This window comes from Clupea harengus, chromosome 5, assembly GCF_900700415.2.
Source record: "Clupea harengus chromosome 5, Ch_v2.0.2, whole genome shotgun sequence".
NCBI classification, from domain to species: domain Eukaryota; kingdom Metazoa; phylum Chordata; class Actinopteri; order Clupeiformes; family Clupeidae; genus Clupea; species Clupea harengus.
The window spans coordinates 7,765,888-7,793,270 of NC_045156.1; the positions used below are offsets into that span (position 1 = coordinate 7,765,888).

Here is a 27,383-nt window from a genome sequence, read left to right on the forward strand (position 1 = left end):
TTAAAAAAAAAGATTTCAAAGTATCACTTTACAAAAGATCACTTTTTGATGTGTTGCAGTTATGGCCAAGCTGACAGGTCGATGTTGTGCTTTTGTGAGCCATTCCCTCAGTAGGTCAGTGGGAAATACTAAAGCATGTATAATATCTTCATCTCAGATGACAGTGACAAGATGTGACTTCTCCCTCGCACTCAATGTGCTGTTAGTCATTTAGAGAACCAACATTAACCAAGAGAACCATTTTATTTGACAAAAGAAAACTTAGGCTAGACTGTGTTGGTAAGCTCAATTTTGAGACAGGTTTTGCAGTAAAAAGTGGTCCTGAGAATAGTGAAAGGCACTCGCAGGTACATTCCCACAAGCTGTTCAAAATGTTTCCGATACGCACTCTCTCAGCAGTCACTCTGTTTCCTATCCATGTGTGTGTGTGTGTGTGTGTGTGTGTGGGTGTGGGGGGGGGGGGGGGGGGACTATTTGCATGCTGACTCATGGTGAAGCGAGGGAGGTGGTCTCTAAGAGCAACAGCGCCTGGGTGACATCATCTCACTGCCGACACTCAAACACACATCTCCACACACACACACACACACACACACACACACACACACACACACACACACACAGAAATAACGAGGACTTCTGTATGCATGGCTACCCAGATCAAGGAAGAAGTGGGCAGAAATGCTTTAACATCTGTTGGTAACTATTCCTGGCATGTTCGTTTCAAAACTGTACCTGTGGTTACAACGGAGAGATATTGCCATGGGCACAGGTTGAATCTGCTTAGTGCAGTTTTCCTGTCATGTCAGTTATTTCCATTAGAGTAGCCAACAATTGGGGTTGTAATGTACAAAGGTTGTAAGGTTCATGTAATGTATTGGGGCAAGGAAAATATTGCCAGATAAAATTAAGAAATGAGATGTCACCCATACCCAGTTATACACATACACATAACTGGCATTACAACACAGTTCAGTTGATTCAGACTGGTCTACTCATTTTAACACTTAATCACTCATCCCTGGTAAGTTATTATTAGCGTCATATTACTTAAATGTGCACATTCATTCATATTCATCATCATAACATGTCTTCACACCTGGGCAGATCATCTCTACACTAACTAATCACACAGACAAGAAACAAAGGCACAAAATTGTGCCTAATTAAAAAAAAAAAATGTAAACCCTGACTGAACTGTACATAAACCGTAGCTTAACCAATAATAATGACTCTTAAACCACAAATAATTGGGGTTTCTCTTGCTCCGCAATGTGCCAGGATGAAGTCACCACCACGGCCGAGATTAAGCATGAGAACGCATGAGCGCGACATTCACACAAGCGGAGGCTGATGTTAGGGGAACATCAGAACTACTCGGAACAAAACACAAGGGACTTTGTCTTTCTTGGTTGACTGCAATTGGGAGATTTCTTTATTGTCACATAAATCTCTCAAATTACAGAATCTGGAGACGAAAAGAAAATATTTATAGTGGGTGCAAGAATGAGATGAGCAGTTCTTAAAAAAAAAAAAAAATTCTTCTGAATGACACTTCTTATAATGGAATAGGTCGCTTTGTACAAAAGTTAGGTTTTCTCTCTTTGTTTATTAGACGGTATACTATAAGAGCATCTATTATTACACGCGGTAAAGAAAAAAAACAAATCTTGCTTTACAATCTCTGAGAATGCCATAACTATAGGAACAACACAAACAACACGGCCAAACAACAGAAATCATAAATCATCATGGCCACTAACCTTTGGGACAAATTTGAAAGCTGGCATACAGGGACGGGCACTCTGTGTGTGTGCTAATTGCAGGCTGTTGAGGTACAGCACAATTATGTTTCTTCAACGAGGGAAGTGGCCTGAGAATGTCACAAGCACACAAATTAAATGGAGGGGGGAAGAAGGGTGACAGTGGGTGGGTGGGTGGGTGGGGGGGGGGGGGTCGCACATAAAAGCACAGGAATTGACATATTTTGTTTTTGAGAGCCAGCAAAACAAATTCATATATACGAGTGCAGTCAGCTGTGTCTTGGAAGCGCTTCAGTGCCACCAACCCCCCCCCGCATCCCCCCTCTCACCCTGCGAACCACTCTTGGGACTTGAAATAAAACGAAAATAAAAAAATGAATAAATATATAAAAATCAAACATTAAAATACTTGTATACTTTCTTTTTTTCCCTCTCTACTTTTCTTCTCTCTCGATCTTTTTCGTGTCCTGCCAAAGCCACAGTCAATATAAAATTACCAAAGCCGCAGAGGGGGGAAAAAAAAGCTGCTCTTTTTCAACCATATGCATTTCTAGTTCCTCTTTTGTTCTGTTATTAAAAGCAGAGTTTGGACCAATCGTATGGGTGCACTCCACCCTCTTGCTAAGTGGCATACATACCTCCACGCTTTTCCGTATCTCTCACGCAACCTCTCACCACACACCCACACTAAACTAGAACAACAAAATCCAGAAGCTACTAAGGATGGATTACATAGACCTTTGGATAAGCCCTCGCTCTAAAAACATTAATAGTCCTATTCTTCTGTTAAAGTGGCCATTTACAGTCTTTCGGTAAGAGCATCCATCCCTGTTATTTTCCCTGGTTTGTCACTTTTGGCGTTTTCAATAGTTTGATGTCTGTTCCACCTCACAAAACATGGACTTGGTGTAACATCTGCAATGTCAAAGATAATCTGTGTCATTTTACAAATATAAATCCCAGGCAAGCACTCATTAGCACTGGCATGGTGTCTGCAGTCAACCATTGAGAAGGGAGATTTCTTTCCAGTATTATCTTTATACATAAACAACATAATTATCATAATATTGAGGTTTTAAAGGGTGGCATTCCGGTTTCAACCTCTCTCTCTCTCTCTCTCTCCATCTTCAACTGTACACTCTAAAGCCTCTGTACATGCCATGAAGCTACTCACACACTTTCAGCCTATTTCTTCTTACGTAATGCTACTATTGCTGCAGTAGACTGTATTTGCACAGGTTTAAGTCGGACCATTCATATAGCTGAACTGGTACAACAGCGTGTGTCCCTGTTGCCCTAACGGGACAGATAGGGGCTATCCATGCCAAGGTCATGTGGTTTGTTTCTAAGGGGGGACACATGCTGGAAATACACACATGTTCCCGGTCCTGGAAGTTGCTTTGGATTAAGCCATCTGTTGGATAAATAAGTATGAATGTATGACTGCGGATCTGGGAGGGGTTTGGGAGAGGTGGGACTGTACAGTGGCCTCTGACCTTCTCTGTCCATAGTTGTGACCCGTGACGGGATAAGCAGGGCTTAAATATTTGCCCGTCACAATTTACGACAATTTATTCATGGCTGATGTACGGATGTGCTTGGTGAATGGCAGCGATCCGGGCGTCTTCTCGTGAAAGCGCGCCGTCTGTAGGAATTCTAGCTGTTTCATGTTGCTCTGCGTCTCTCTCGCTATCCTGACACCCGTCTTTTCTGCGAGGCTTAAAGGGGTTGGAGAAATTCACAGTGTGCTGGCTCAGAGTGTCCTGTCCCGTGCCCTGAGCTCCAGAGCCTGGGTCAGTGGGAGTCCGGCGGGTCGGGTCCGAAGATCCGGTCGAACCCGCTGAGGATGATCTCCACGGCCTGGTTCTGATAGACCATGTTGATGGCCATGTTCCCGTTGTCCTGCTCCGACCTCATCAGGGTCGGCCCGAACACGATGCCGATGTTCTGGGTCGACATGCGGTTCATGTCGGAGAGCTCCATCACCCTGAGGGAAGACAAAACAGAAAGAAATGGTAGGACATGGTGGGTGAGAAAGAGAACGACAGAACAACAGAGAGGAACATGAAAGAGAGAGAGAGAGGCAGAAAGAGAGAGAGGAAGAGAGAGAGAAAGAGAGAGAGGCAGAAAGAGAGAGAGGAAGAGAGACAGAGAGAGAGAGAGGCAGAAAGAGAGAGTGACATGAAAAAGAGTGAGAGCGAGAGAGGCAGAAAGAGAGAGAGGAAGAGAGAGACGAAGAGAGAGAGAGAGAGAGAGAGAGGGACAGAAAGAGATAGTGACATGAAAAAGAGTAAGAGCGAGAGAGGCAGAAAGAGAGAGAGGAAGAGAGAGATAGAGAGAGAGAGGCAGAAAGAGAGAGTGACATGAAAAAGAGTGAGAGCGAGAGAGGCAGAAAGAGAGAGAGAGAGAGAGAGAGAGAGAGAGAGGGACATGAAAGAGAGCATCACTGTTATTATGGTTTGTTAGCATAGCATTATTGTGGTTAGGCCTTCCTATGCAGTGCTACCTCTTCCAACACACTATCAGTGACCTGGACGGTTTCAAAATGCCCCTGTCTGATCCTGTCTAACTGAGCTCCACAGCCACAGGGGGACCTGGAAAAGTGACTTGGCAGAATTTGCACTGTAACTGGAGGTTAGCGAGCGAACCTGGGAACATGAATATGTGTCATTCTGCATCCAACAAGAGTATAGAAAGACTGGACAATATGGCTGAAGAGCAACACCCTAGGTGATAAAGCATAGACTGGGACTTCCAGGGGTGACTAATTAGCATGTGTGATCTCTAACATGATGAGCATTGCCCATTAGTGTGTGCCACAGACATAAATGTTCAGCTTTATGAGGCCGTATGTATTATTTATCTGGGCAGAAAGAAAGAAGAACAAAAGTCAATGGCGTGTGTGATCCACTGCTTACTCGCAGGCACACCATGTCACTCTGCAGTGACATTAAGCAGGTAGTCAGCTGCACGTCTGACATTAAGCAGGTAGTCAGCTGCACGTCTGACATTAAGCAGGTAGTCAGCTGCACGTCTGACATTAAGCAGGTAGTCAGCTGCACGTCTGACTAAGAGAGCTGCAGAAGCTGCGACAGGGCAACTGCCTGGAGTCACATGACTGCCTTTTACGGATGCGCAAGGAGAATTTAGGATTATGTTAGGATTATGTAAATGATGGCCACAACCAAAAAAAACATAGAGAAGTCGCCCAGTGTGACATTCACTTAAGAGTGTGTGTGTGTGTGTGTGTGTGTGTGTGTGTGTGTGTGTGTGTGTGTGTGTGACTGTGTGACTCTGTGTGTGTGTGTGTGTGTGTGTGTGTGTGTGTGTGTGTGTGTGTGTGTGTGTGTGTGTGTGTGTGTGTGTGTGTGTGTGTGTGTGTGTGTGTGTGCGAGTGTGTGTGTCTGTTAGGGAAGACACAGGAAGGGGTTAAGGCCACAGCATGAGACATTCTTCTAAAAATGCCATTCCCACCGAGCCGCAGAGGCAGCCAGCAATTGCTCAAAACTTCCACATTAAAAACGGCGAGGGGGGAAAAGAGGGAGGAAAAGGGACGAGAAAAAAGCAGGAGAGTGAGCGAGGTTCCAGTGGTGGCGGCGGTGGTGTTGGTGTGCCTTCCAGCAGACGAGCCGCAGAGATCCCATGGGAGAGGCAGAGGGAGAGGGGGAGTGACAAGAGAGGAGTAGATTTAGGGGTAGAGATGGGAAAATGAGAACCAGAGAAGGGGCAGGGAAAGAGAGAGAGAGAGAGAGAGAGAGCAAAAGAGAGAAAGAGAAAGTAAAGGAGAGAGAGAGAGGGAGAGACAGAGAATGAGAGAGAGAGAGAGAGAAAGACAGGGCCAATTCCTTCACAGAGCCACACCTAGACCGAGGCACTACATTTACGCTTGACTCCGGTGCCAGGTCATTTTGGACCGGCTTGCGATCGCTTGAAGTCAAACAGTTTATCATGCACTTAATGAAACTAATTGTCTTCCAATTACTGCTCAGAAAACAATGCTTACGAAAAAGTATACAAAAAATACAACCGCAAACACCGGAGACACATTCTGGGGCTAAAAAGGGGGCTGTCTGTGTTTACTGATTAACAGCCGAGCGCTGGGGCAGCGTAATAGTGTGGGTGGTGTGGTGTGTGAAACGGATGACCAGTCAGAGCACATCCCAACTGGCCGTTTGTCATTACTCTGAAGTGACCACTGTTGTCAAGCCTCTGGTTTGCTGTGTGGTCCAATCACAACACAAAGAGGTCATTAGGACCACACAGGCAAGCGCCGCTTAGCGTGTGGCTATGGCTCCCTCTAGTGGATGCATCTGCACCTCAGCCTTTTAGAGGTAAGTGGTAGAAATGCTGTTAGAACGGTTAGGCCTTATGCACACTGCCTGCGTTGCGTGTTGCCAGGCGGCTGCGTTGCGGTACTGCTGCGTCTCGGTTGTGTGTGTGCATTCACACCGCCGACGTTTTTGCTGCGGCGCTGCTACTGCCAGCTTTATCTTTTTTTTGCATTGAGTTTGCCTTTTGATAATGGCCGTCAATACACAATCAGTTTGGTATCATCCATCATTGATCCGAGTGGTCCGAATGAAGACCAGAAAGTTGACCAGTTATAACCAAAAATCAGTCACGTGACTTTTATTGCCCTTGTTCAGAGTGAGGGCGAGAGAGAGTGCGCAACGGGAAACAACTTGCTTACCGATTTAATGTAATTATAGCCTACATTGGGTTTCTATATAGTACCCATGTAACCTCTACTTTCCCCTTTCATAACATACAATTGCTAAAATGGTTAAAAAATATAATATTTATATTTCTGCCATTGCTGTGATATAGGCCACACATCGAAACCGCAGTGAAAGCTATATGTGATGTTGCTGGTTGACTATTAAAACATTTTTATCTATTATTGCTGGGAACCACTTTCCTCAATCAACAGGGAACGCAGCCGCAACGTACACGCAACACACACACAACACACACGCAACGCACACATAACCCACACGCAACGCACACACAACACAGCCAGTGTACATAAGGCCTTAGCGGGTGTAGAGGCAGAGTATCTTAGGTCCTGCAGTTCCCTACCTTTTCAGGTGACAAAACATGGCCTTCATAGTGTCATGGTTGGGTGGAGGCATGCTGGTCACCAGGCATTTCATCCGGTCCACCTTATCCAAGTAATCCGACATTTCTGTAATAAAGACAAGTTGAGAAAGCTTACAAAAAAATAAATAAACTAGTCCTCTTTCAATTCCAAAGAATTGTTAAATAATGAAACAAATAAAAAAACACCCATAAAAAAGGAATTATGTGAGGCTTCAAAGCCTGTGCTGAAGGACGTCTCGCTGGAGTTAGGCCATAGAACGGGTGATAGTTCACACCGTTTGTCTTCTCTTTTTTTTCCTCCGTCTATCTCTCTCTCTCTCCCTCTCTCTTTCACTCACTGACTGTCTCGACGATGTCATCGAAGGAGCTGTAGGGGATGAGGGGCTCAGGCAACTCCCTGAAGAAGAGCTTAAGGGCGCCGGTGATCACGTGGATGTCCTCCCACTGCGGATGGTCCAGGTCCAACTTCTCTTCTGACGGGAATGGAGGGATGAGATGGGGAGACAGGGGAGGGGTGAGTGGCCATGGGGGGAGTAGGGGGTGGGGGTGGTGGTGGGGGTGGATGGACAGAGCGAAGCAGTGTAAAAAATAGAGAGAAGCGTGAAGTAGTGGAGAATGGAAAGGTGAAGATATGGGAAAGGATGAAGAATGGAGTGGTGGGGGGGAGGTGAAGAGAGAGAGAGAGAGAGAAAGTGATTAGCGCTTAGTTTAGCTGCGGATGCAGATCGACGCTACGGAAGAGGTGAGAGGATGCAGCAGCGGGGCTACTGCCTGTGGAGAGGAAGGGCAGAGTCAAGCCACAAACACACACAGGTACATATGTACACACACACACACACACACACACACACACACACACACACACACACACACACACACACACACACACACACAAACAAAAGCCCCAACCAGGCAAGAGGAAGCAAACACAGAATGACACATCACTTTCAACAATCTCTCTAAAGAAACAGTGGTCAGTTTGGTTTACCAAGTACAGACTCACGATGCAGAGCTGTTTTTTGCAAAAATGTGCATAAACATCTTTGGGGAAGTACAACAAAACCGGCGTCTGAGAACGCTGTTCTTTCATTTTGGGCGCAGTTCCCCATACTGACCACCGGAGGGCCAAAGTCAACAGTTGTGTGTGATTCAGGTGAGAGGAATAACTTCAAAGGAGAATAAGGGGTGGTTACAGGACATGCAAAGGCTAACAAGTGTAGTCCTGTTACTTACTGTCCTGTTACTAATTCAGCATCCCCCCCCAAATGCCTCCAACCCCTCAACATGTTTAGCACATTATTCACATTGCACATTAGGCAGACACATAAAAATATACAGGAAGCTGTATAGTTAGGACAGAAAATGCAGAGGTTGGTTAACATTTATGTTTGTCAGAAAAGTGCAGACATTAAGCTGAGACAGCACAAGTCAGGTTCTGGTGCATTGCATGGCAGACATGGGGAGAGAGGGTAATAATAATGCATGTGTAATGTGTGTGTGTGTGTGTGTGTGAGTGTGTGGTGTGGTGTGTGTGTGTGTGTGTGTGTGTGTGTGTGTGTGTGTGTGTGTGTGTGTGTGTGTGTGTGTGTGTGTGTGTGTGTGTGTGTGTGTGTGTGTGTGTGTGTGTGTGTCTGTACTTTATGTATGACCAGAGAAAATGAGTAAGAAATGTTTCAGAGTGAGTCAACAGGAAGTTATGGCACAATTAAGGGCAAGGTTTCACCCTAATAGAATAAATTCACCCGATTAGAATAAATGTTGTAAAAAAAGAGAGTATCCTAATGTCTCTGTGTGAGAGGATATGTATTTGTGAGGCTCAAGCATATATATGAGATTATGGGTGTGAGGCTACATTTATTTGTGAATGTTTTTCAGAAGAAGTGTGTGAGCTTTAAATGACCAGTCAACTGGAAAAACATTATTACATAATACAGGGCAGTAACTTACTGTGAATATTACATAATTAACATTTCAGTGGTACCCTAGTGTGTGTGTGTGTGTGTGTGTGTGTGTGTGTGTGTGCTTGCGCGTGTGTGTGTGTATGTATGTATGTATACATGTATGTATGTGTGTGTGTGTGTGTGTGTGTGTGTGTGTGTGCTTGCGCGTGTGTGTGTGTGCTTGCGCGTGTGTGTATGTATGTATAAATGTATGTGTGTGTGTGTGTGTATGTGTGTGTGTGTGTGTGTGTGTGTGTGTGTGTGCGCGTGTGTGTATGTATGTATGTATGTATGTGTGTGTGTGTATTTATGTATGTATGTGTGTGTGTGTATGTATGTGTGTCTGTGTGTATGTATGTGTGTGTGTGCAGATCAGCAGGCAGCAGGCAGACAGGGTGCTGTAGGAGGAAGAGAGAGAGAGAGAGAGAGAGAGAGAGAGAGAGAGAGAGAGAGAAAGCGAGCGCTGTGGCTGGGCAGGGCTGTGGGGAGGGTCTCTCTGGGTCTACCTTGCACCAAATCCTGTGGGAAGAGGTAGCGTCCATCTGTGGTCACCGCCCGCTCTAGAAGAACCAAAGGCTGTTAACTCCCCAGTCCAGTGCGCACACACACACACACACACACACACACACACACACACACACACACTCACACACACACACATATACACACACACGCACATACACATACTCACACACACACACACACACACACACACACACACACACACACACACACATATACACACACACTCACACACACACACACACACACACACACACACACACACACACATATACACACACACATATACATACTCACACACACACACACACACACACACACACACACACACACACACACACACACACACACACACACACACACTCCCAAACGCACACTTATGTTTTGTAAGCTTCCATAAGGTCACATGTTAGTGAAATGACAGAAAGTTTGAATATGATCATAACAGCTTCTCTATTTTTCACTCCTTTTTCTCCCTTTCTCTTGCTCTTTCTCACCATGGTTGACAGCAAAACGCAGCTTCTGGATTGTCGCCAGGTTTCCACTGACACGGTAGATTCCGTCTGTCTCCAACCCTGGTTTTACACGCACACACACACACACACACACACACACACACACACACACACACACACACACACACACACACACACACACACACACACACACACACACACACACACACACACACACACACACACAGAAGTGTCAATGTAACAAATCCATGCCAACAGTACAACATCACACAGTAACCTATTAAATTGCGCTAAACTGTTCGACCCATGGATGTCATGCATCCATCACAATGAATGGCTGGTCATCTTCTTGACAAATCCTCCAGCAAATCAGTGTGTCACATGAAAGCCTCGGGGCCCTACAGACTGTGGTGCATTAACAGATGATACGCGATACAGGCACCATCATCAACCTGTCCTCAGCTCTCCAGCTTTCATATCTGAGTAAATCTGCACTGAAATGACATTGCACACACAATCCTACATCAAAAGTGACCTTGGGTGATATCCAACATGTCACGCCACGTGTGCTCAAAGGGAGCTATAGACAAATAGGCATTTAATCATCTGCAGGCTCTCTTCAGCTGGGGGACTTTACAACACAGAAGGAGAGTTCAAATCACAATAAGTGCATCAGTCTCACGCATACTACTCTTAAGAATTAACTATGGACTCTAGATGTAGAGATAGTATTTATGTTCGGGTAAAAAAATATGTTAGCCACACTGTGTGGTTACGTGTACAACCAAAAACTCAATTTTGGACCAATGGCACAGTACAGGTCCTTGATCCCGGCGACGCTGGTGACGTCACCGAGTGAGGTCGTGGTCGTACCTCTCCTTTCCACGGCGGCGATGCACATCTTGACGAAGCGTGGCACCGCACTCCTCTCCCGCTCGCACAGCATCTCAAGCCGACAGCCAAACACCTGGTCTGTGGAGGGAGACAAACATATGTCACTCAGTTATACTCTACACACACATACACACACACACACACACACACACACACACACACACACACACACCTGGTCTGGAAGGGAGACAACATATGGCCAAGTAACATGAAGGAAAGAGTATAGAAAGAACAGATACAAACACACCAACACAAACACATGCCCATATACTCACACATACTCTTATTATTTTTCTGAAAACTAGAGTCACCAGAAAAACGGATTTATATTTTTAATGCTTTTGCGTTATAATCCCTTGCTCCTTGGTCCAAAGGTCACACAGGATCTCTTCATTTTTCACAGGACTTGTTGCTGGCCACACCCCCCACACTCTTATGAGGATTAACCACAATCCCAGCATCTAATCTTCCTTCCACAAAGAACTAACAACTACCATCACAGGACCTCTGAAAGACGACTAGCCGTGCTAGGCTTAGTGACGCTGGAATCCTACCCAGGAACGCTAAGTATGCTGAACACACTTGGTTGCACAGGGCCCAGGTCTGGGTTCGACTGACGGGAGGATGGGGTGGGGGTTTTAATAATGATTATTATCATTATATATATAGTTTTTGCACTATATCCTAGTTTTTATGTTTATTTGATGTCTATTTTTATGTGGATCAATGTGCATGTAATTTCTTTGTGCACGTAATGTATTTGCTGCAAAGCACTTTGACCTGCATTCTTTTGCATGAAAGGTGCTTTATAAATAAAGTTTATTATTATTATTATTATTATTATTATTATTTGGTGTGTGCATGTGGAGGGGGTCTGCTCACCTTTGATAAGGCCCTTCTCCTGCAGCGTCTGCAGCGGGGGCCTCTTCAGGATGAGCTTCTTCAGGCGGCTCCGCACACGCTTCTTCTCCGTGTTCTCCAGGTTGGAGGCGGAGCGAGGGACTGAGGAGAGGTAGAGAGAGAGAGAGCACACACTCCGTCTGTATAGAACACTCTGTGTGCATGTTTGCTTTTCTGATTTATTAACTCTCTGGGGTTTTTTATCTGTTAACTGAAATGTCACTACCATGACTACAGCTGAATAATACTACATGGTATGTCAACATGGCCATGGTTGTGTGTGTGTGTGTGTGTGTGTGTGTGTGTGTGTGTGTGTGTGTGTGTGTGTGTGTGTGTGTGCGTGTGTGAGTGTGTGTATGCGCGTTTTATCTGTTAACTGAAATGTCACTACCATGACTACAGCTGAATAATACTACATGGTATGTCAACATGGCCATGGTTGTGTGTGTGTGTGTGTGTGTGTGTGTGTGTGTGTGTGTGTGTGTGTGTGTGTGTGTGTGTGTGTGTGTGCATGTGAGTGTGTGTGTGCGCGCATGTGTGGGTGCTAGTGTAAGTGTGTTTGTGAGCGCACGCGTGCGTGTGTGTGTGTGCGTGTGTGCGTGTGTGTGTGTATGCGCGTTTTGATGAGACTTACGTGAAGCCTTGTTCCCGCTGCGAGTCTCCTCCTCATCCCCACTGTGGTCCAGCATCTCCACACTGCCAGCTCTCCTCATGGAGTACAGCAGCACGTTATCCAGAGGATTCTCACGGTCCTGACACACACACACACACACACACACACACACACACACACACACACACACACACATTCACACAGAAAGAGAACTCATTAGCCTGCATCTACAGATAATACACTGATGTCACTGTAGCTTAATTTCTGGGTCTGTGTCCTTTGGTAGAAGAGCATGTGAACATACAGATATGTGTGTTCCTCAAGGAATGCAGTTATAATATTGTGTGTGTGTATGTTTGTGTGTGTGTGTGTGTGTGTGTGTGCCTGTGTGTGCACGTGTGTGTGTGTGCGTGTGTTTGCGTATGTGTGTTTGTGTATTTGTGCGTGAATGTGTGTTTTTGTACCTGGCATCGACCTGAGGTGCACAAGAGGAGGAAACTAACCAGTCTGTAGATGACACTCTGGATGGTGTTGTACCACTCCTTAATGATGGACTCTGTGTCAGACTGCAACAGGAACTCGTTGCCTGTGATGGTCCTCAACTGCAAGACATCCACACATAATAACCCAGAGAGCAAAAACAACCGCTTTCCTTACTACACACACATATACCAGACACACTTACTGCACACACATATACCAGACCCACTAACTACACACACATATAACAGAAACACTTTCACACTTCTCATGCGCACTGTAAGGCAGACAGGAACCTGAGGCAGAGGTTGTGACAACGAGTATTGAGGAAGTAGCTACAACTGAGTAAATAAGTAAGTAAGTAAGTAAGACTTTATTTATATAGCACATTTCATACAAGATTTGCAGTTGAAAGTGCTTTACATAAAATCAATAAAAACAAGCAGCAAGAGCAATGCATGGAAGGAAATAATGCAATTATAGGACATTCGTCAACATCGTATCAGAACCTGATGTTCCAATAAACTTCTTGGATCACTATAATCTCGTTACAAAATCATGATAAAAGTAATAAAACCCTTCTGCCTGGTCTGTAAAGTAAAAGGATTTTCAATCTTTAGCTCAGTCGGAACCCTAGTGTCGCTTCATAGATTCCGCCTTTCTTTATCTAATACTTTCCTCTCGACGAGGCAAACTAGCTACGAGGCCTACCAGGGGACCGGAGATAGCTCTCCTAATTTGTCTCTCTCAGAGACCGACTATACCTCGTATAGCCCTCGCTATGTTTGCCGTGCGAGTAGATACTATTATTTTAGTTAGTTAGTTAGTTACTGCTAGTTAGTTATCGCTAGTTAGTTCGTTCTTTCAAAACAACTTTAAAACCATCTGTAAAGTCAAGCTAAGTAAGGGACCAGGACAGAGTGAGGGGTCAGTAATATCACTTTATGAAGAGCACAATGTCTCCAAACTGGTAAACAGATAGAGCATTACAGAGTAAAGAGAAGAACAGATTCAGAATCCTTAGCTACATTTTGATGTGGGTTAGGCTGTCACACTGCACTGACCATTCAATTAGTGGGTCACTCATCCTATTAACATAGGTCATGATCTCCAAAACTGAATAATAACTCTAATAACTGAATCATTCACTGAATGCACAAGGTTTTTACCGATGAACATTTCTACAGCTCACATTTCCACATTTTTACCTCCTCACATACACACTATGCTAGTACACATTAGAGAAAGATTTCAGGGGGAAGTGAGAGGGGAAGTATTGGCAAACAACTTCTCTTAAGCAAGTGCCCTTTGACCTTAACCATGACCCATACAAGTAATGTACAGGAGCAGGAAGTAACATGCAAGTGCAAATAATCCTCACCTTAAAGACATTTTTCCTGCTGGAAAGAGTATCGGCCCACTGCAACTGAGCTCCCCTCAAGTCAACACTGCTCTCAGGTCTACTGTTCCCCGGTCTCTGTTATACCCACACCACAGAGAGAGGGAGGGAGGGAGAGAGAAAGAGAAAGAGAGATAATAAGAACTATATACCCTTGTATCATTACAATATGTATCAGCTTTGGAAAGAACTGATGGTAATAAAACTGATAGTGGACATGGGTGTGACAAACAGCAAACAGAGGTAGCATTGTGCGCACAGTATAACTTCCTGACTAGCTTCAAGCAGAGTATTTGCATGTTGTCACATTTCATTTCATAAAGGACAAACAGGGTTTGTGTGGAGGGGTCAGGTGGGGGTGAGGGGTCAGGGGGCGGGGGGGTGAGGGGCTGTTAGGTCCGTGTCTTACCCAGCTGGCGGGACTTTGTGATTTGGGGTCTTTGAAGAACACCAGGCTGTTCCCCACGAGAACCACCCACGACGGGTTCCAGTTCTTCCTGCAGAACACAGCATTGTTCTCTGGCGTTAAACACGGAGCAGCTGCATGGACGACTGGAGAGGATCTTTTAGACTCACTTTAAAAACGGACCTTAGTCATTTCTCAGAGAGGATCAATCCTACTCTTAAGATGATGGGTACAGCTATTCTTCAGAATTACCAAGGGATTTTTTAAGGATGTGTGAAGTTCTACAGAAATCCACTGTTGAGTCACACAATATGTCACATGGAATGCACACACACACGCACACCCATACACATGCACCACACATACACACACGCACGCACACACACGCACCTCACATACACACACACACGGACGCAAGCCACACACACACACACACACACACACACACACACACACACACACACATACAAATGCACCACACATACACACGCACACACACACACGCACACGCACCTCACATACACACACACACACACGCGCACACACACACACACGGACGCAAGCCACACACACACACACCACACATACACACACACACACTCACGCACCTCACACACACACACACACACACACACACACACACACGGACGCAAGCCACACACACACACACACACACACACACACACACACACACACACACACCACATACACACACACATACACAATTACAGGCCATTACCTCAGTTTTCTGCCGCCCTCCGCAATCTTGGTCTTATTCAGCAGACCAGCTTTCTCCAGTTCCTACAGGGTCAGCGAGGGACACTCAGTTGCCCAAGCCTATTCACTTGTATTGTGTAGTGTGTGTGTGTATGTGTTTGTGGCAATGCAGGTCTGAGTGTATGTGATAGGTGTCGGTGTGTGTCGGCATCTCACCGGGCTCACGCTGTCAATGCTGTCGGGGGAGCTGGCAGGTGACGGGGACTCCACCACCACACGGGCGACCTGGTAGTCCCTGTGCTGCATGGCAGCCTAGGAGGAGCATGCAGGACACAGCAGGATTATTACAACTGTAGAACACACACACTGCTAGTGAGCGCTGTCGCTGCATGCATCTCATATCCGTGTGGAGAAGCTTCCAGGTCTCTCACACTGTCTGCTCTTGCACACAATAAACTTAAAAACTTAATATACTGGTATTTATGCTTGTAAGTGACTATGTAGTCACATTTCAAGGTATGAGTGTATGCATATCATGTACTGTGTGTGTATGTGTGTGTGTGTGTGTGTGTGTGTGTGTGTGTGTGTGTGTGTGTGTGTGTGTGTGTGTGTGTGTGTGTGTTACCTTGTGGTTTGGGGAGGATTTGGGCAGTATCATGGAGTGGGAGTGGTTCATCTGGTCTCGGGTCCTGAAAAGTGGGGAGTTGCACCACTGGGCGTTGCCAGTTGTGAAAGAGGAGGAGTTTAAGGTGTCTGAGGAAACCGCACGCTGCATGCTCTTCAGGCAAAAGGGGAGGAGACAAATACATCAGTCATGCAGGGATTGGTCATCCTCAAATAACAAAAAAAAAACACAGACTATGCTGGTTTTTTTGCAACCCTGTTGTAACATGTGAGTCTCAGGTGTTCAAATATTACAGCCCTGTTAATGATTGAGGGAAGACCTGCTGCAATGGGGCTGGCCACCACCACTGAATTAGGCTTCGTTTCAAAGGGCTCTTCAGTTCTGTAATTAGTAAAATAGTAATTAGCTTACTAGGAAAGTTACGAAAGTTACAAACAGGTTTGCTCCCTACAGCGTTTCCAAAATGCATCTTAAAAAACAATGACCAAAACTAGTCACCATGGATACAGGCCTTATGTGTAACTAACTCTCATGTTACATTGAGCTGCACTATGAGGAAGTTACAGGTAGAATTTTTAGGACTCTAAATTTGAATGCCCCTGATAAATTCTGACCTCAAGAAAAGCACATGCTGGGATAGATAGCATAAAAAAACCAATGAATTTCCTTTCAGACAGTTCTGATGAAACATCAGGTCATTCCATGCATTTGCATCAAAATTCCGCTCATCAGGGTGAAATGATTCCGGGGCCGAACCAGAGCTTGGAGTCATGCTCGCAATGTGCACTAATGCGCTGAGATCCGAAGTGAACCGACAAAGTGAACTGACAAATCTTTTGAAATCGTCGTGTGCTAGTTTTCCTGAACTAGGGATCCACTGAGGCCGGAACAGGAACTTCACAGGGTCAATTGCTGAGTCTAAGGTTGCTTCACTGAATGTTATCTAACTGTCACAGTTCCTGTCAGTGAAGAGGAACAAGTAGACCAGTAGGACCATACCAAGAGATGCACAGTCATGCTCTCTCACTGTGTGTGCTGGCAGGGCGATTAGTGCTGGAGCCTGAGGAGTTCTCACTCTCGCTAAGACATGCTACGGCCTCCACCGAGCAGATGGGTGCCCAGGGCCCTATGCCAACTGGACACATCTGCCACCACATGGCTGCCTGACGTCTGTCAAGACGAGCAACACAATCTAACGTGTATTTCACTCTCTTTCTTTCTCTCTCTTCTCTTCTTTCTCTCTCTTCTATGGTCTGTCTGGCATGCAACCAGATGGCACCACTGCTTCCCTCTTGTGTAGGATTTGAGGTGCTTTGAGCAGCAGAGGAGTTTGCGAAGCACTGGGCAAAGCTCTGCGCGTAAAGGAGGATTGACAATGGTACTGTTCCCTGGACCAAAACCTACAGCCGCACGTAGGACTTGTTTTGGTCTATGTGTAGGCGGAATTGAAGTTAACTAGCCCATGGGAAATGTGGCCTGTGGTTTTATGGCCTTTTGTGCCTGACTTGCATATCAGGAAGCTTGTATGCATAAGCATGTGATGCAGCATGCCATGGGGGGCCTGCAGGGACAAACTGTGCGCCTCACCTGTCTCAGCTGCCAGCCTCCATTTACATCATGCGAATTGTGAGTAGAGTTAGGGGACAGCTGAAAGAGAAATAGAAAGAGAAATACAAACTTAACAAGCATGTTACACCCACACACGTTCACACATACATGCAGTCACATGAACAGACCCAGAGGAGCACACTAACACATGCAAGCACATTGTAACTGTGTGCAAATGGTTTTTCACTTCTGCATTTAAACGTTCTAACGTACAAAATAGTATTTCATGCACTTTCCATAGGGTAATGATAAAAGAAGGTCAGATTTGAGATGAAATAAAGTGGTTACACTACCACCTCTCACAGTCATAACTGCAACTGAAAGAGAACTCACTCGCTCAAAGAAACTGCGAAATGACGGTTACCCCAGTTAAAGGAGATACACCTATTTTGTCTCTTTTTTGTCTCTCTCTCACACACACACACACACACACACACACACACACACACACAGAGAGACACACTTATGAACACATGGTCGGAGCACGGACCAATTTTCCACTTACAGAAATGTATGAATGCTAAAAACTATTTATTCAATCACTTTGAAGGACTACATATCTGTTACACCAACACACGCAAAAACGGATAATATTGCTAACTTCACATATCCCGCAACAGTTTATCTCTCTTTCCATCTCTCTCTCTTTTACAAACACACACACACACACACACACACAGTCACCCGCTTTTGCCCGACTTACAGCACAACCACTGCTCATCTGTCTCCAGCAGCCAGATTATAGTCCAGGGAAAAACAACAAATACATCAATGCCGGTTAATCCAAAAGAGAATCCAACGTACTTTTGTGACCCTCGACACAGACATTAAAAAACACACACACACACACACGTGGGTACACACACTCTCACAGCTGCTCGTTCATAAGCACACAAATCAATCCATACACGAGTAAACACTTGTTTCTCTTGCAGTCATAAAAACTGCAGTACTACTCTTCTCCTCCTTCTCTCTCTCTCTCTCCTTCTCTTCTCTCTGTAATGTTACTCACTTCCCCATTCAGGGAGGAAGGTTGCTGTAACCGGTTGAATCAGCGTGCATAACCAGGAAGCATCTGGTATACTGTTCGTGGCAACTAAAAAGATCACAGTCAAAGCGCCCCCCCTCGCTGACTGTGGTAATACAGCTGCATGTATTATCTCAATGAAAGGGGTGTAATGAAAGAGGGCAGCTCTCCCCTTTGATGAACCTGTCACCTGGGATACAGTCTCCCACGGCAACACTTGGAGGGTCTTTTGAGGTTCGTCTCATGTTTGGGGGTGGACGACAGCGAAGGCCGCCCCCGTTAAGCCAGCGGACATGAGACTGGGAGCCGGTGCTGGTCGGCATTAGATCAAGAGGCATTACCTTCTTAGCGCTGGCGGGATTAGCTAAACAAAAACACCACTTCAGGGAAATAAATAAATAAATGGGGTAGGGGGGCCGCCGAGAGGAAGTAATCCCCTTTTTAATTTGGCTTCGGCTTCGGCTATAATCTGGAACATGAGGTGGACACTCTGTGTGCTTGGGCAATCTGCCAGAGAGTGTGTGTGTGTACGCATGTGTGTGTGTGTGTGTGTGTGTGTGTGTGTGTGTGTCTGCAATCTGCTACTTTGAATTGGCATTTTTGTTTACAATCTGCCATTTTGACTACTTGTGTGTGTGTGTGTGTGTGTGTAGGTATGGGAGTATAACGCACGAACGTGACAGAGAGAATGAAGAGGCAGAAAAGAGATTGACAGATTAAGAAAAAGATATAGGATAAAATATCTATAAATAACTATAGCTTTAGCTATATATTTATTTACTAGTCCATAATCTGTCCATTTATGGAACAGTGGGATCCTTTTTCCAATAAAGGCTGATTGCTATGACGCAGCTTATAGCTCTGCAGCTTATAAACAGCTGGACCTTAACAGTGTGTCAACTGTAGGTATTCATTTCCTTAACATCTTTACACTTTCAGACAAGTGTAAACATGATTCCAGCTATACCCTCTCACACACAAACACACACAGACACATACCCTGTGCATGGTGCCACTGCCTGTATCTGGCAGAGGAAGAGACAAGTGGCTGGTGTCGCAAGGCAGAGTTGGCATGGGAGAAGCCTAACAAACAACATAAAGATGGAGGCCGTTACTTCTACTCACAAGTAGTCCCACGATACTTTCATCACACATAGAAAATAGTATGGGAAAAGTAAGGTAGTGGTGGATGACTTTTATCGTCTTGCTTTATTGTTTTGCGCTCAACCCAGGACTTTTTCTGAAACTTCAGAATCTGATCCACTTGGATGTGCATGAAACAATAACTTAACACGAGACACTCTCATGTGTTTTATTATTATACTGTAAGTGTTAGCACCATAGCCTGCCAACTTGTGTACAGGCTTGCGCTTTTTTCCCCCCAGAATATTCAGTAGCATTAGCTACTAACCCTAATCATTTTTCTTTGGTGCACGACAAGCTGTGGTTCAGAGCTTCTGCTTGGAAAAATTGCCCCATCTCTCTGTTGCATCGTTTCAGTATTATTGAAGTAGCCTGTTCAGGCCCAGACGGCATTATCCAACTCAAGGGCTGAACCGGTGCCATCAGAGCCATGGCCTTGGTCCAGCATCAGAGAGGAAAACACGGCACTCGAGGCTCTGTTAGTGGCTATTCTGGTGGAGTGTGAGGAGACAGGCTCTTCAGGAGCATAGGCGGAGATCCGGGGGGGGACATCCCCCCCCTCACATAAAGTTGTCCCCCCCAACAGTCATTGTAAATATAATTCTACACGGACATGTCCTCTTTTTCGAGACCTAAAAAAATGCGTCCGGCAGGGATTCCAAAATCGGCCGGGGATTTTGCCTTGCCGGACATTTGTGTTCCTCTGTGTATTTTAAAAACGAGTTCTTCAGGAGGAACGAAACTCCTCTCAGGGTTTAGTGTCAGTCCTATTTCTATATTCCTGATGTCAATGAATCTTGTCAGTGAAGGTTTTCGGTATAGTTACACTTAATTAAGCCAGATGAGGAGCAATTGAAAGACACATTTGCATAAATACAATTATATTCTGCCAACTCTTGTCAACAGGCATCCATACATTTATGTTCCAGCCTGAAAAAAATATTTGTGGGTGTATTTACTTCTTAAAGATTCTATTCAGAATGCTTCATAGTGCCATGTGGAACTCAAGGATTCTAGATAACTCCCATTTGTCTTTTATTTTCAATAATGTATTTGATTGGATAGGGTGGATAACCTGCCACCATTTTGTGGTTTTGTTTTGGGTTGACTCACCAGGCTGGGCACGTGCCGGCGCTCTCTGGCTCGGCGGGGCGGCTTCCAGGACCTCTCCTTGGTGACGCTGTTGACGTAGAACGCGCGGCCCGAGGCCGGGTCATGGTACTGCTCCCACAGGTCCAGAGTCTGCAGCGGCGGCTGGCCTGGGGGGGGGGTGGGCGGCGGGGGCTGCGGATGCCGGTCCGTCTGCAGGGTGCTGTAACCGGGCGACTTCAGCAAGGCGTGCTGGGGGCTGTATGCCTGCACCAAAAAAAAAGGGAAGCCAGTTCAGCATAAAGTGTTAGAGGTGTTTAAAATGTAGCCAAAGTGACAAATGGTCTGCTCTGAAAATGCTTTTTAACCGCAGGCAAATTAAAATGAGGAAGTGGAGAGGTAGCTTCCAAGATAACAGTTACTTCATGTTTGTGTGTGCCAGCATGTGGGTGTGTGAGAGAGCCATGACTTTTAGAAGTTTAGAAGACATTCGCATGCTAATGCATGTTTGTGTTAAATGGGTAGTTAACAGAAACAACAGCAACCAAGAAATACAGTGCACAAACACACATGCAGAGGAAGTGAACATGAGTGTGTGTTCATGCGTACATACGCTCCGCATGTGAGTGTGCATGTGTGTGCTGAGCATCCAGACGAGGACAAACCTTGCGTGTGTGTGTGTGTGTGCATGCCTGTGAGTGTGAGAGCAGCTCAGAGCTGAGAGAGGATGTGGCTTCAACCGTTCAACACAAACCCGTTCAACACACACCCGGAGACAGAAACGGCTGAAGCATTTCATCCAAAAGACAAGCCCAGGAACAGCATGGAAAAATGAGATATGAAAATCTGATAATGCTTTGGAGTCAAACAAAAAGCTCTCCACTTAAGGTATTAGCTTTGCTATAGTCTTACTCTCAGGTTATATAGAAGGGAATTATTTTTTTTACTTTTACAAAAAAAAAAAAAAAAATGAAAAGGTAGGCACATGATTAAGCTTATCCAGTTATATAACCCACTCAATTCTGTTAATGACTGCCAGCCTGATCGGCACGTGTGAGCTGGGTGTCATGACAAACATCTCCTCTAGAGGGCAGAGTATTCAAAAACCACTACTCTTCACCAATGCAGCATCACAAAAGATTACCTTTACAAACATCTGGCAAAATCCACAAAATGTAACATCACTGAATACATTATAATCAAATATAATATCAATAAATAACAGAAAAATGTCAAAACAACAACGACTGGAAATGGACTGAAATAAAAGAGCGTGTCTTTGTGTGAATGGATTTCTGTCATTTGACAGGTCTTCACTACACAGACACAGAATGCAGAGTGCTGCTGTGCTGCTTAGGGGGGAAGTGGCTTTGTTCTCGAGCGTGAGTTGATGTGCATACGTTTTTCCGTTACCATCAGATTCTACAACACACTTCCTCGTCACACCTGTTCAGGAGGCTTACGCAAAGCCTGTTTATGAGTACAGCTGTGTGATCATGTACTCGTGCACATGTGCACGTGTACATGTGTGAAGGTAGGCATGTTTGTGAGCGTATGTGTATGTGTGTGTGGTATGTGTGTGTGGGTGACAGAAAATGACTGGCATAACTGTAGTGAACTGTAGTGAGCAAGAGCCAGTGTTTTACAAGATTACATGATTTTAGTTTGACTCCAGATGTGTGTGTGTGTGTGTGAGTGTGGGTGTGTGTATGTGCTGAAAGGAGGTATTACAAAGCTAGCAAACTTGATCTGTCCCCCCGCTGGCTGGTCAGCTGGCTCTAAGCGGAGCTGCATCCCAGCTAATGTTAGATATCGGGGCCGTTTAAGTGGAGCGAGCTTGGAGAGGCTATTTAAGCCGCTGCCAATTCAGGAAGCTCCCAAATGGTGAGAGCTGAGGGAAAAACATGAGGGCAAATGGACACAGAGACCCCAAGGCAGAGTGATGACTAGACTATTACAAAGGATTCAAGGGTTCGTGTGGAGAGTGCATTTAAAAAAAAAAATGATGTTTTGAGACCACCTAATCCTATTCTCCCTTGATGTGATTTACGTGTCTGAGTGTGTGTATGTGTGTATGTGTGTGTGTGTGTGTGTGTGTGTGTGTGTGTGTGCGTGTGTGTGTGTGTGTTTATTTATGTGTGTTGTTTGGTTTAGGCTTTCTGTATTTGTCCATGTTTATGAACGTGCGTGTGCGTGGCGGCATGCACATGTGAGAAGTGAGAAACCCTGAGCTTGTGACCCGAATGTAGAATGTAGCTCTAATCCCCGCTTACTGGCCTTAAAGAACATGGGAAAAGAACGAGCGAAAGCCAGAGCCACCAGAAAAAGAATGAAGCCCACAGAGGGATTGAGAAAAAGACGATGATGAAGTGATGATGAAGGGCACAGGGGAAAGGACAAAAAAGAAACGGAGATACGCAGACGAATACATGGAGAGACAGACGGTGCCGGTACCTGCTGGCTAAGCCGGCGGCCGGTCGCGGCCATGTCCCAGTGGCTGTAGGATTTGGAGGGGCCGCTGACGGGCGTGTTGCGTCCGCTGAGGGCCCCTGTCTCCCCGTACGGGTTCTGGGGGAGGCTGGTGGAGCTCCTGCTGCGCGGCATTGGCCCCGTGGTTCCCTGCGGCCCCCCAGGGACCATGAGGTGCCCAGAGGGGGACGTGATGGAGGAGCGGGCGCTGACTGGCAGGGGCAGGGTGGGGAAGCGGCTGCCCACTGATCCCGCCATCAACCCCGCACCCCTGAAGGCACTGTTGGAGTTGAGGTCCTCCATGGAGCGGCAGAACGTTTTGGGTGCTGTGTTGAGAGAGAGAGACAGAGTGCTCAGACAAATACAGTGCATTCCAGTATGATGATTTCTCATCATAAGTGATACTGGGTTGTAAACCCAGGCACAATATACATTTATTTTTGATTATAGAATAGATTCCACTCCAACATATGTCCCATAAACATAATTGTACGCAGAGAAGGTATAGGCATAGGTAGGCAATTAGGAAGATTTTTTTAACACTACAATTTTTTATGATGTATAACAAATATGAAAATAATAGCATAGTATCTGAACCAACACACCCACCTGGGCATTGTGCTTGCGCCTGTGTGAAGGAGCCAAAGGAGGCCCTAGGCAGCAGTCTGTTACTGGGGGCCTTCGCGTACTGGCCACCCGGCTGGGGCGAGTGCAGGGTGGTGATGGGCACCTCGATGACGTAGGTGGCCGGCACGTAAAGGGGCTTGCCCTTGAGCCCGGCACCGATCCTCCGTGCCTGCCACCAGTCGGCATTGGTCTTCTTCAGCAGCAGGAAACGCTCCCCCTCGTGGATGGACACGTGCCGCCCGTCCGCCCCCCGGTACGAGTAGTCGTACTGGGCCTCCAGCAGCACGCCGCCTCCCCCCGATGAGCCCAGAGACCCGCGGCCCACCGTGGGGCCCGAGCGGCGCCAACTGCCCGACAGCATGGCTCTCAGTGGGCCTGGCCAAGCGCTGTGATGCTGCTGGAACGGAAGCTGCCACTGTTGCTGCTGCTACTGTTTCTGTTACTGCTGCTGCTGGGCTCACAGAGGGAGGGCGGTGGAGACTGGCACCAGGCCAGCTGTGCCATGCTCTGAAACACACACACACACACACACACACACATACAATTTATAAACACTGATACAAAAAACAGACAGGGAGAGGGACGCAGCAGGGGGCAGGTTGACCAGTGAAAACACACACAAACAAAGCAAAGTCGGGCCTTTACCAGACACACAGATGCGCACACACACACACACACACACACACACAGAGACACACAAACTCACACATACGAACACACACAGACAGATATAGTCCTTGCACTCAGTTGCACAAAGATGGTCCACTTTACCAACGTAGAGTGTCAACCATACAACATTAGCATGCACTCACAGACAGACGTGACCATATGTGCCCCACAAAAACAAGTGCACTTGAATTCACCAACCCTCATCACGCACACTTGTCCATAACATCCACACACACACACATACAACCATCAGATCATCAGATCATTCATGTAGAAAAAGTCAGGAAGGAGAGTGAAGGAGAGCCTGTGAAGTGGGGAGGGCGAGTGTGAATGCTGGCTGTGTCTAAGTGGGCCCTCTCTATAGGAACTTTTGTTTGGCGTTAGCATGTCTACTGTTCCATGCAAGGCTGAGCGCGGGTCTCACGCAAGAAGACTCAGTGTTGCAGTCAGGCAGAGGAATGGGAAGGAGCTCTCTGTTCACTGCTGAGCTGAACTGGACTGCCCCCCCCTCTCTCAATGGACCGCCGGATATCATTAAAAAAACTCAACCATCATCAGTAACGGAGAATTACAGTGGCAACTTAAACAGAGAAGGTTCAGAAACTTACTGTGTTCAAAGTGAGTTCCATTGGTGGGTGTTGGCAGAAACATATTCTTTTGAAGGAGCCTTTGAAAATAGTGCATTTATATGGGACCAGTACAGCTATCTCTGAAGACACATATTTGCACACTGGTTCAACAGGTCTGGTAATTAACAGATTTTAAAAATAAAAGAGGAAAAAGTTCATAAAATGGAGGAAAGGAAAAAATTATATGATAAAAATGAGTGAGGGTGCCCAGTGAGAGTGGCTGTCGTCAGCTATCACCGATCCCGTGACAGGAGGTGAGGTAACAGTGAGCACAAACCCTTTCATCCAGCCACCTAACTCCCACCGCTCCGTTCTAAAATAAAACACACACGGCCTCCTTTCTGCGCTCCGAAAACCTTCTGAACTAACCCCGCCACTCCTTACATAACCTTATCACACTTACCCCCCCCCCCCCACACACACACACCGCCTTCCCCTAAAAACATGACAATGCAGAACACCACAAGGAACTAGTCAAGGCACTAAAACCTTCCATTAGCGTACAGTAGTGAAAAAAAAAGATGTCCTCCTGTGTATTTAATGGGCCAGGCTGAGCTTGAGAGGGTTTTTTTACTCAAAGCAGTGGGTGCGGGAGGCCGCTGCTGCAGCAGCTGCAGTCGCTGCTCTGGGCGCTAGTTAATCCCCATGGGAGCCCTGCACACTGTTGTGGCAGGGGATCTACATGGATGGCCATGGCTCTGACTGTCAGGAGCGCCCAGGGTCCTCAGAAGCAGAATGATGAAATTCATGTGTATGTGTGTGTGTGTGTGTGTGTGTGTGTATGTGTGTGTGTGTATGTGTGGGTGTGTGTGTGGGTGGGTGAACACACAGAGCATGCACACATACACATGTGTGGATAGGCATAGTTTTGTGGGCACATCTGTGTATCTATGTGCATTTGTGCATGTGTGTGTGTGTGTGCACGTATGTCTTTGTGTGTGTGTCTGTGTAAGTACATGTGGTGGGGTCTGCCGTATGTGTGTGTAAATGTGTATGAATGTGTGAGTGTGTGTGGATGTGTGGGTGGCAAGTAGGTCCAACATCTCTGCGGGATGCCAGCCACACAGACCCTGCAGGAAGCCTCGGCAGCTGGGTGGGGACGGGGAACAGGCGGGGGGGCTTTGATAATCCACACTGTGCTTTAATAAAGCACTAGTATTTATCGTGACCCTTGCCTTGAGTGAATTACAATAAAACCCTCCTGCCAGCATATGGGGCGGCGCGGAGGCTCAAACCACTAGCGCTCCCCTTCTCCCGCCCCTTCCCCGTCCACATGGAGCTTTTTGCCTCTAAGGGGCTAATCCACATACCTCAACAAAAAGAACAGGACAAATGCCCGGGCACACAGGAGACATCTGCCTTAAAAGCCACCCGGCACATGGCTCCCTCGCATGTGCCCTCGAGGGACTCTCAGTCTGTCAGTCTGACGTGTCAGGAACAGGAACAGCACGTAGCATGCGGTCGTGAGGAAAACGCACGTAGCGGTTTTGGTTGTGAGGTAAACGTTCGTGTCGCTGAAAGCATTCGATCTCCGGCAGTATCTCCGGGAAATTATATTATGTGTCTGTGTACAGGAAACTTGAGAGTTTGAAGTTAAAGCGATGAAGAGAAAACAGGAAGTCACCTACTGACACACAGTGAGTCGGACAGATAGGCCATCCTCACTGAAAACCGCTCACATAGAAACACAGTCACGAACAAACACACACACACACACACTCACTCACACGCACACTCATAGGCCAGCCACCATGACCTTCATGTCTATTTTTGCAGCGCATCATGGAATTTGGTACACCGATATGACTAAGACTACTTGGTATTGCTGCAGAACTGTCTTGTAAGAGCTCAATGCATTCCAGCCTCACTAAACAAGCTGCAGCACAGACAGGGCAAGGGCTATTTACAGATTTGTCACTGGCACCATGCTGGACCCCAAACACACACTGTGGCACATATGGTATCACACACACACACACACACACACACACACACACACACACACACACACACACACACACACACACACACACACACACACACACACACACACACATCCCTCGGAGTGGGTTTTGAGGTGACCCTTGGCTGGGTGGATGAGGAAGGTCACCACACTCCTGGCAACCACTTCACATGGCCAGAGGCAAGGGGATTGGGGGGGGGGGGGGGGGGGGGGGGGGGTGGACAGGGGGGTGCCAAATTGTATGTACTGGAAGACAAACATCATCAACCTTTTAATCAGGGTGATACAAAATCAGGGGCATCTGTTGACAACATAATCAGACTG

General features: G+C 46.3%; 1 protein-coding gene across 9 annotated transcripts in view; it reads right to left on the reverse strand.

The window, feature by feature from the left end:
- The window catches only part of arhgap9 (Rho GTPase activating protein 9), a 40,264-nt gene that overhangs the window by 7,343 nt on the left and 5,538 nt on the right, over window positions 1–27,383 (reverse strand). For 4 of the 9 annotated variants that reach the window (XR_004163692.1, XR_004163689.2, XR_004163690.1 and 1 more), the window contains exons 3-21: window positions 23,781–24,305; window positions 23,157–23,497; window positions 20,727–20,969; window positions 19,470–19,553; window positions 17,423–17,482; window positions 15,836–15,988; window positions 15,427–15,522; window positions 15,233–15,294; window positions 14,497–14,584; window positions 14,070–14,165; window positions 12,712–12,810; window positions 12,230–12,347; window positions 11,578–11,697; window positions 10,675–10,773; window positions 9,823–9,900; window positions 9,310–9,363; window positions 7,202–7,336; window positions 6,843–6,948; window positions 2,865–3,750 (exon numbers count right to left, since the gene is read on the reverse strand). Coding sequence is in view for 5 of the 9 variants with exons in the window: in XM_031567550.2 (XP_031423410.1) it covers window positions 3,558–3,750; window positions 6,843–6,948; window positions 7,202–7,336; window positions 9,310–9,363; window positions 9,823–9,900; window positions 10,675–10,773; window positions 11,578–11,697; window positions 12,230–12,347; window positions 12,712–12,810; window positions 14,070–14,165; window positions 14,497–14,584; window positions 15,233–15,294; window positions 15,427–15,522; window positions 15,836–15,988; window positions 17,423–17,482; window positions 19,470–19,553; window positions 20,727–20,969; window positions 23,157–23,497; window positions 23,781–24,159 (2,604 nt within the window). In the remaining 4 variants the exon portion in view is untranslated. Of the gene's footprint in view, window positions 1–2,077; window positions 3,751–6,842; window positions 6,949–7,201; window positions 7,337–9,309; window positions 9,364–9,822; window positions 9,901–10,674; window positions 10,774–11,577; window positions 11,698–12,229; window positions 12,348–12,711; window positions 12,811–14,069; window positions 14,166–14,496; window positions 14,585–15,232; window positions 15,295–15,426; window positions 15,523–15,835; window positions 15,989–17,422; window positions 17,483–19,469; window positions 19,554–20,726; window positions 20,970–23,156; window positions 23,498–23,780; window positions 24,306–27,383 lie in introns of those variants that run through there. The other 5 variants (XM_042707782.1, XM_031567550.2, XM_042707785.1 and 2 more) reach the window with 5 other exon arrangements.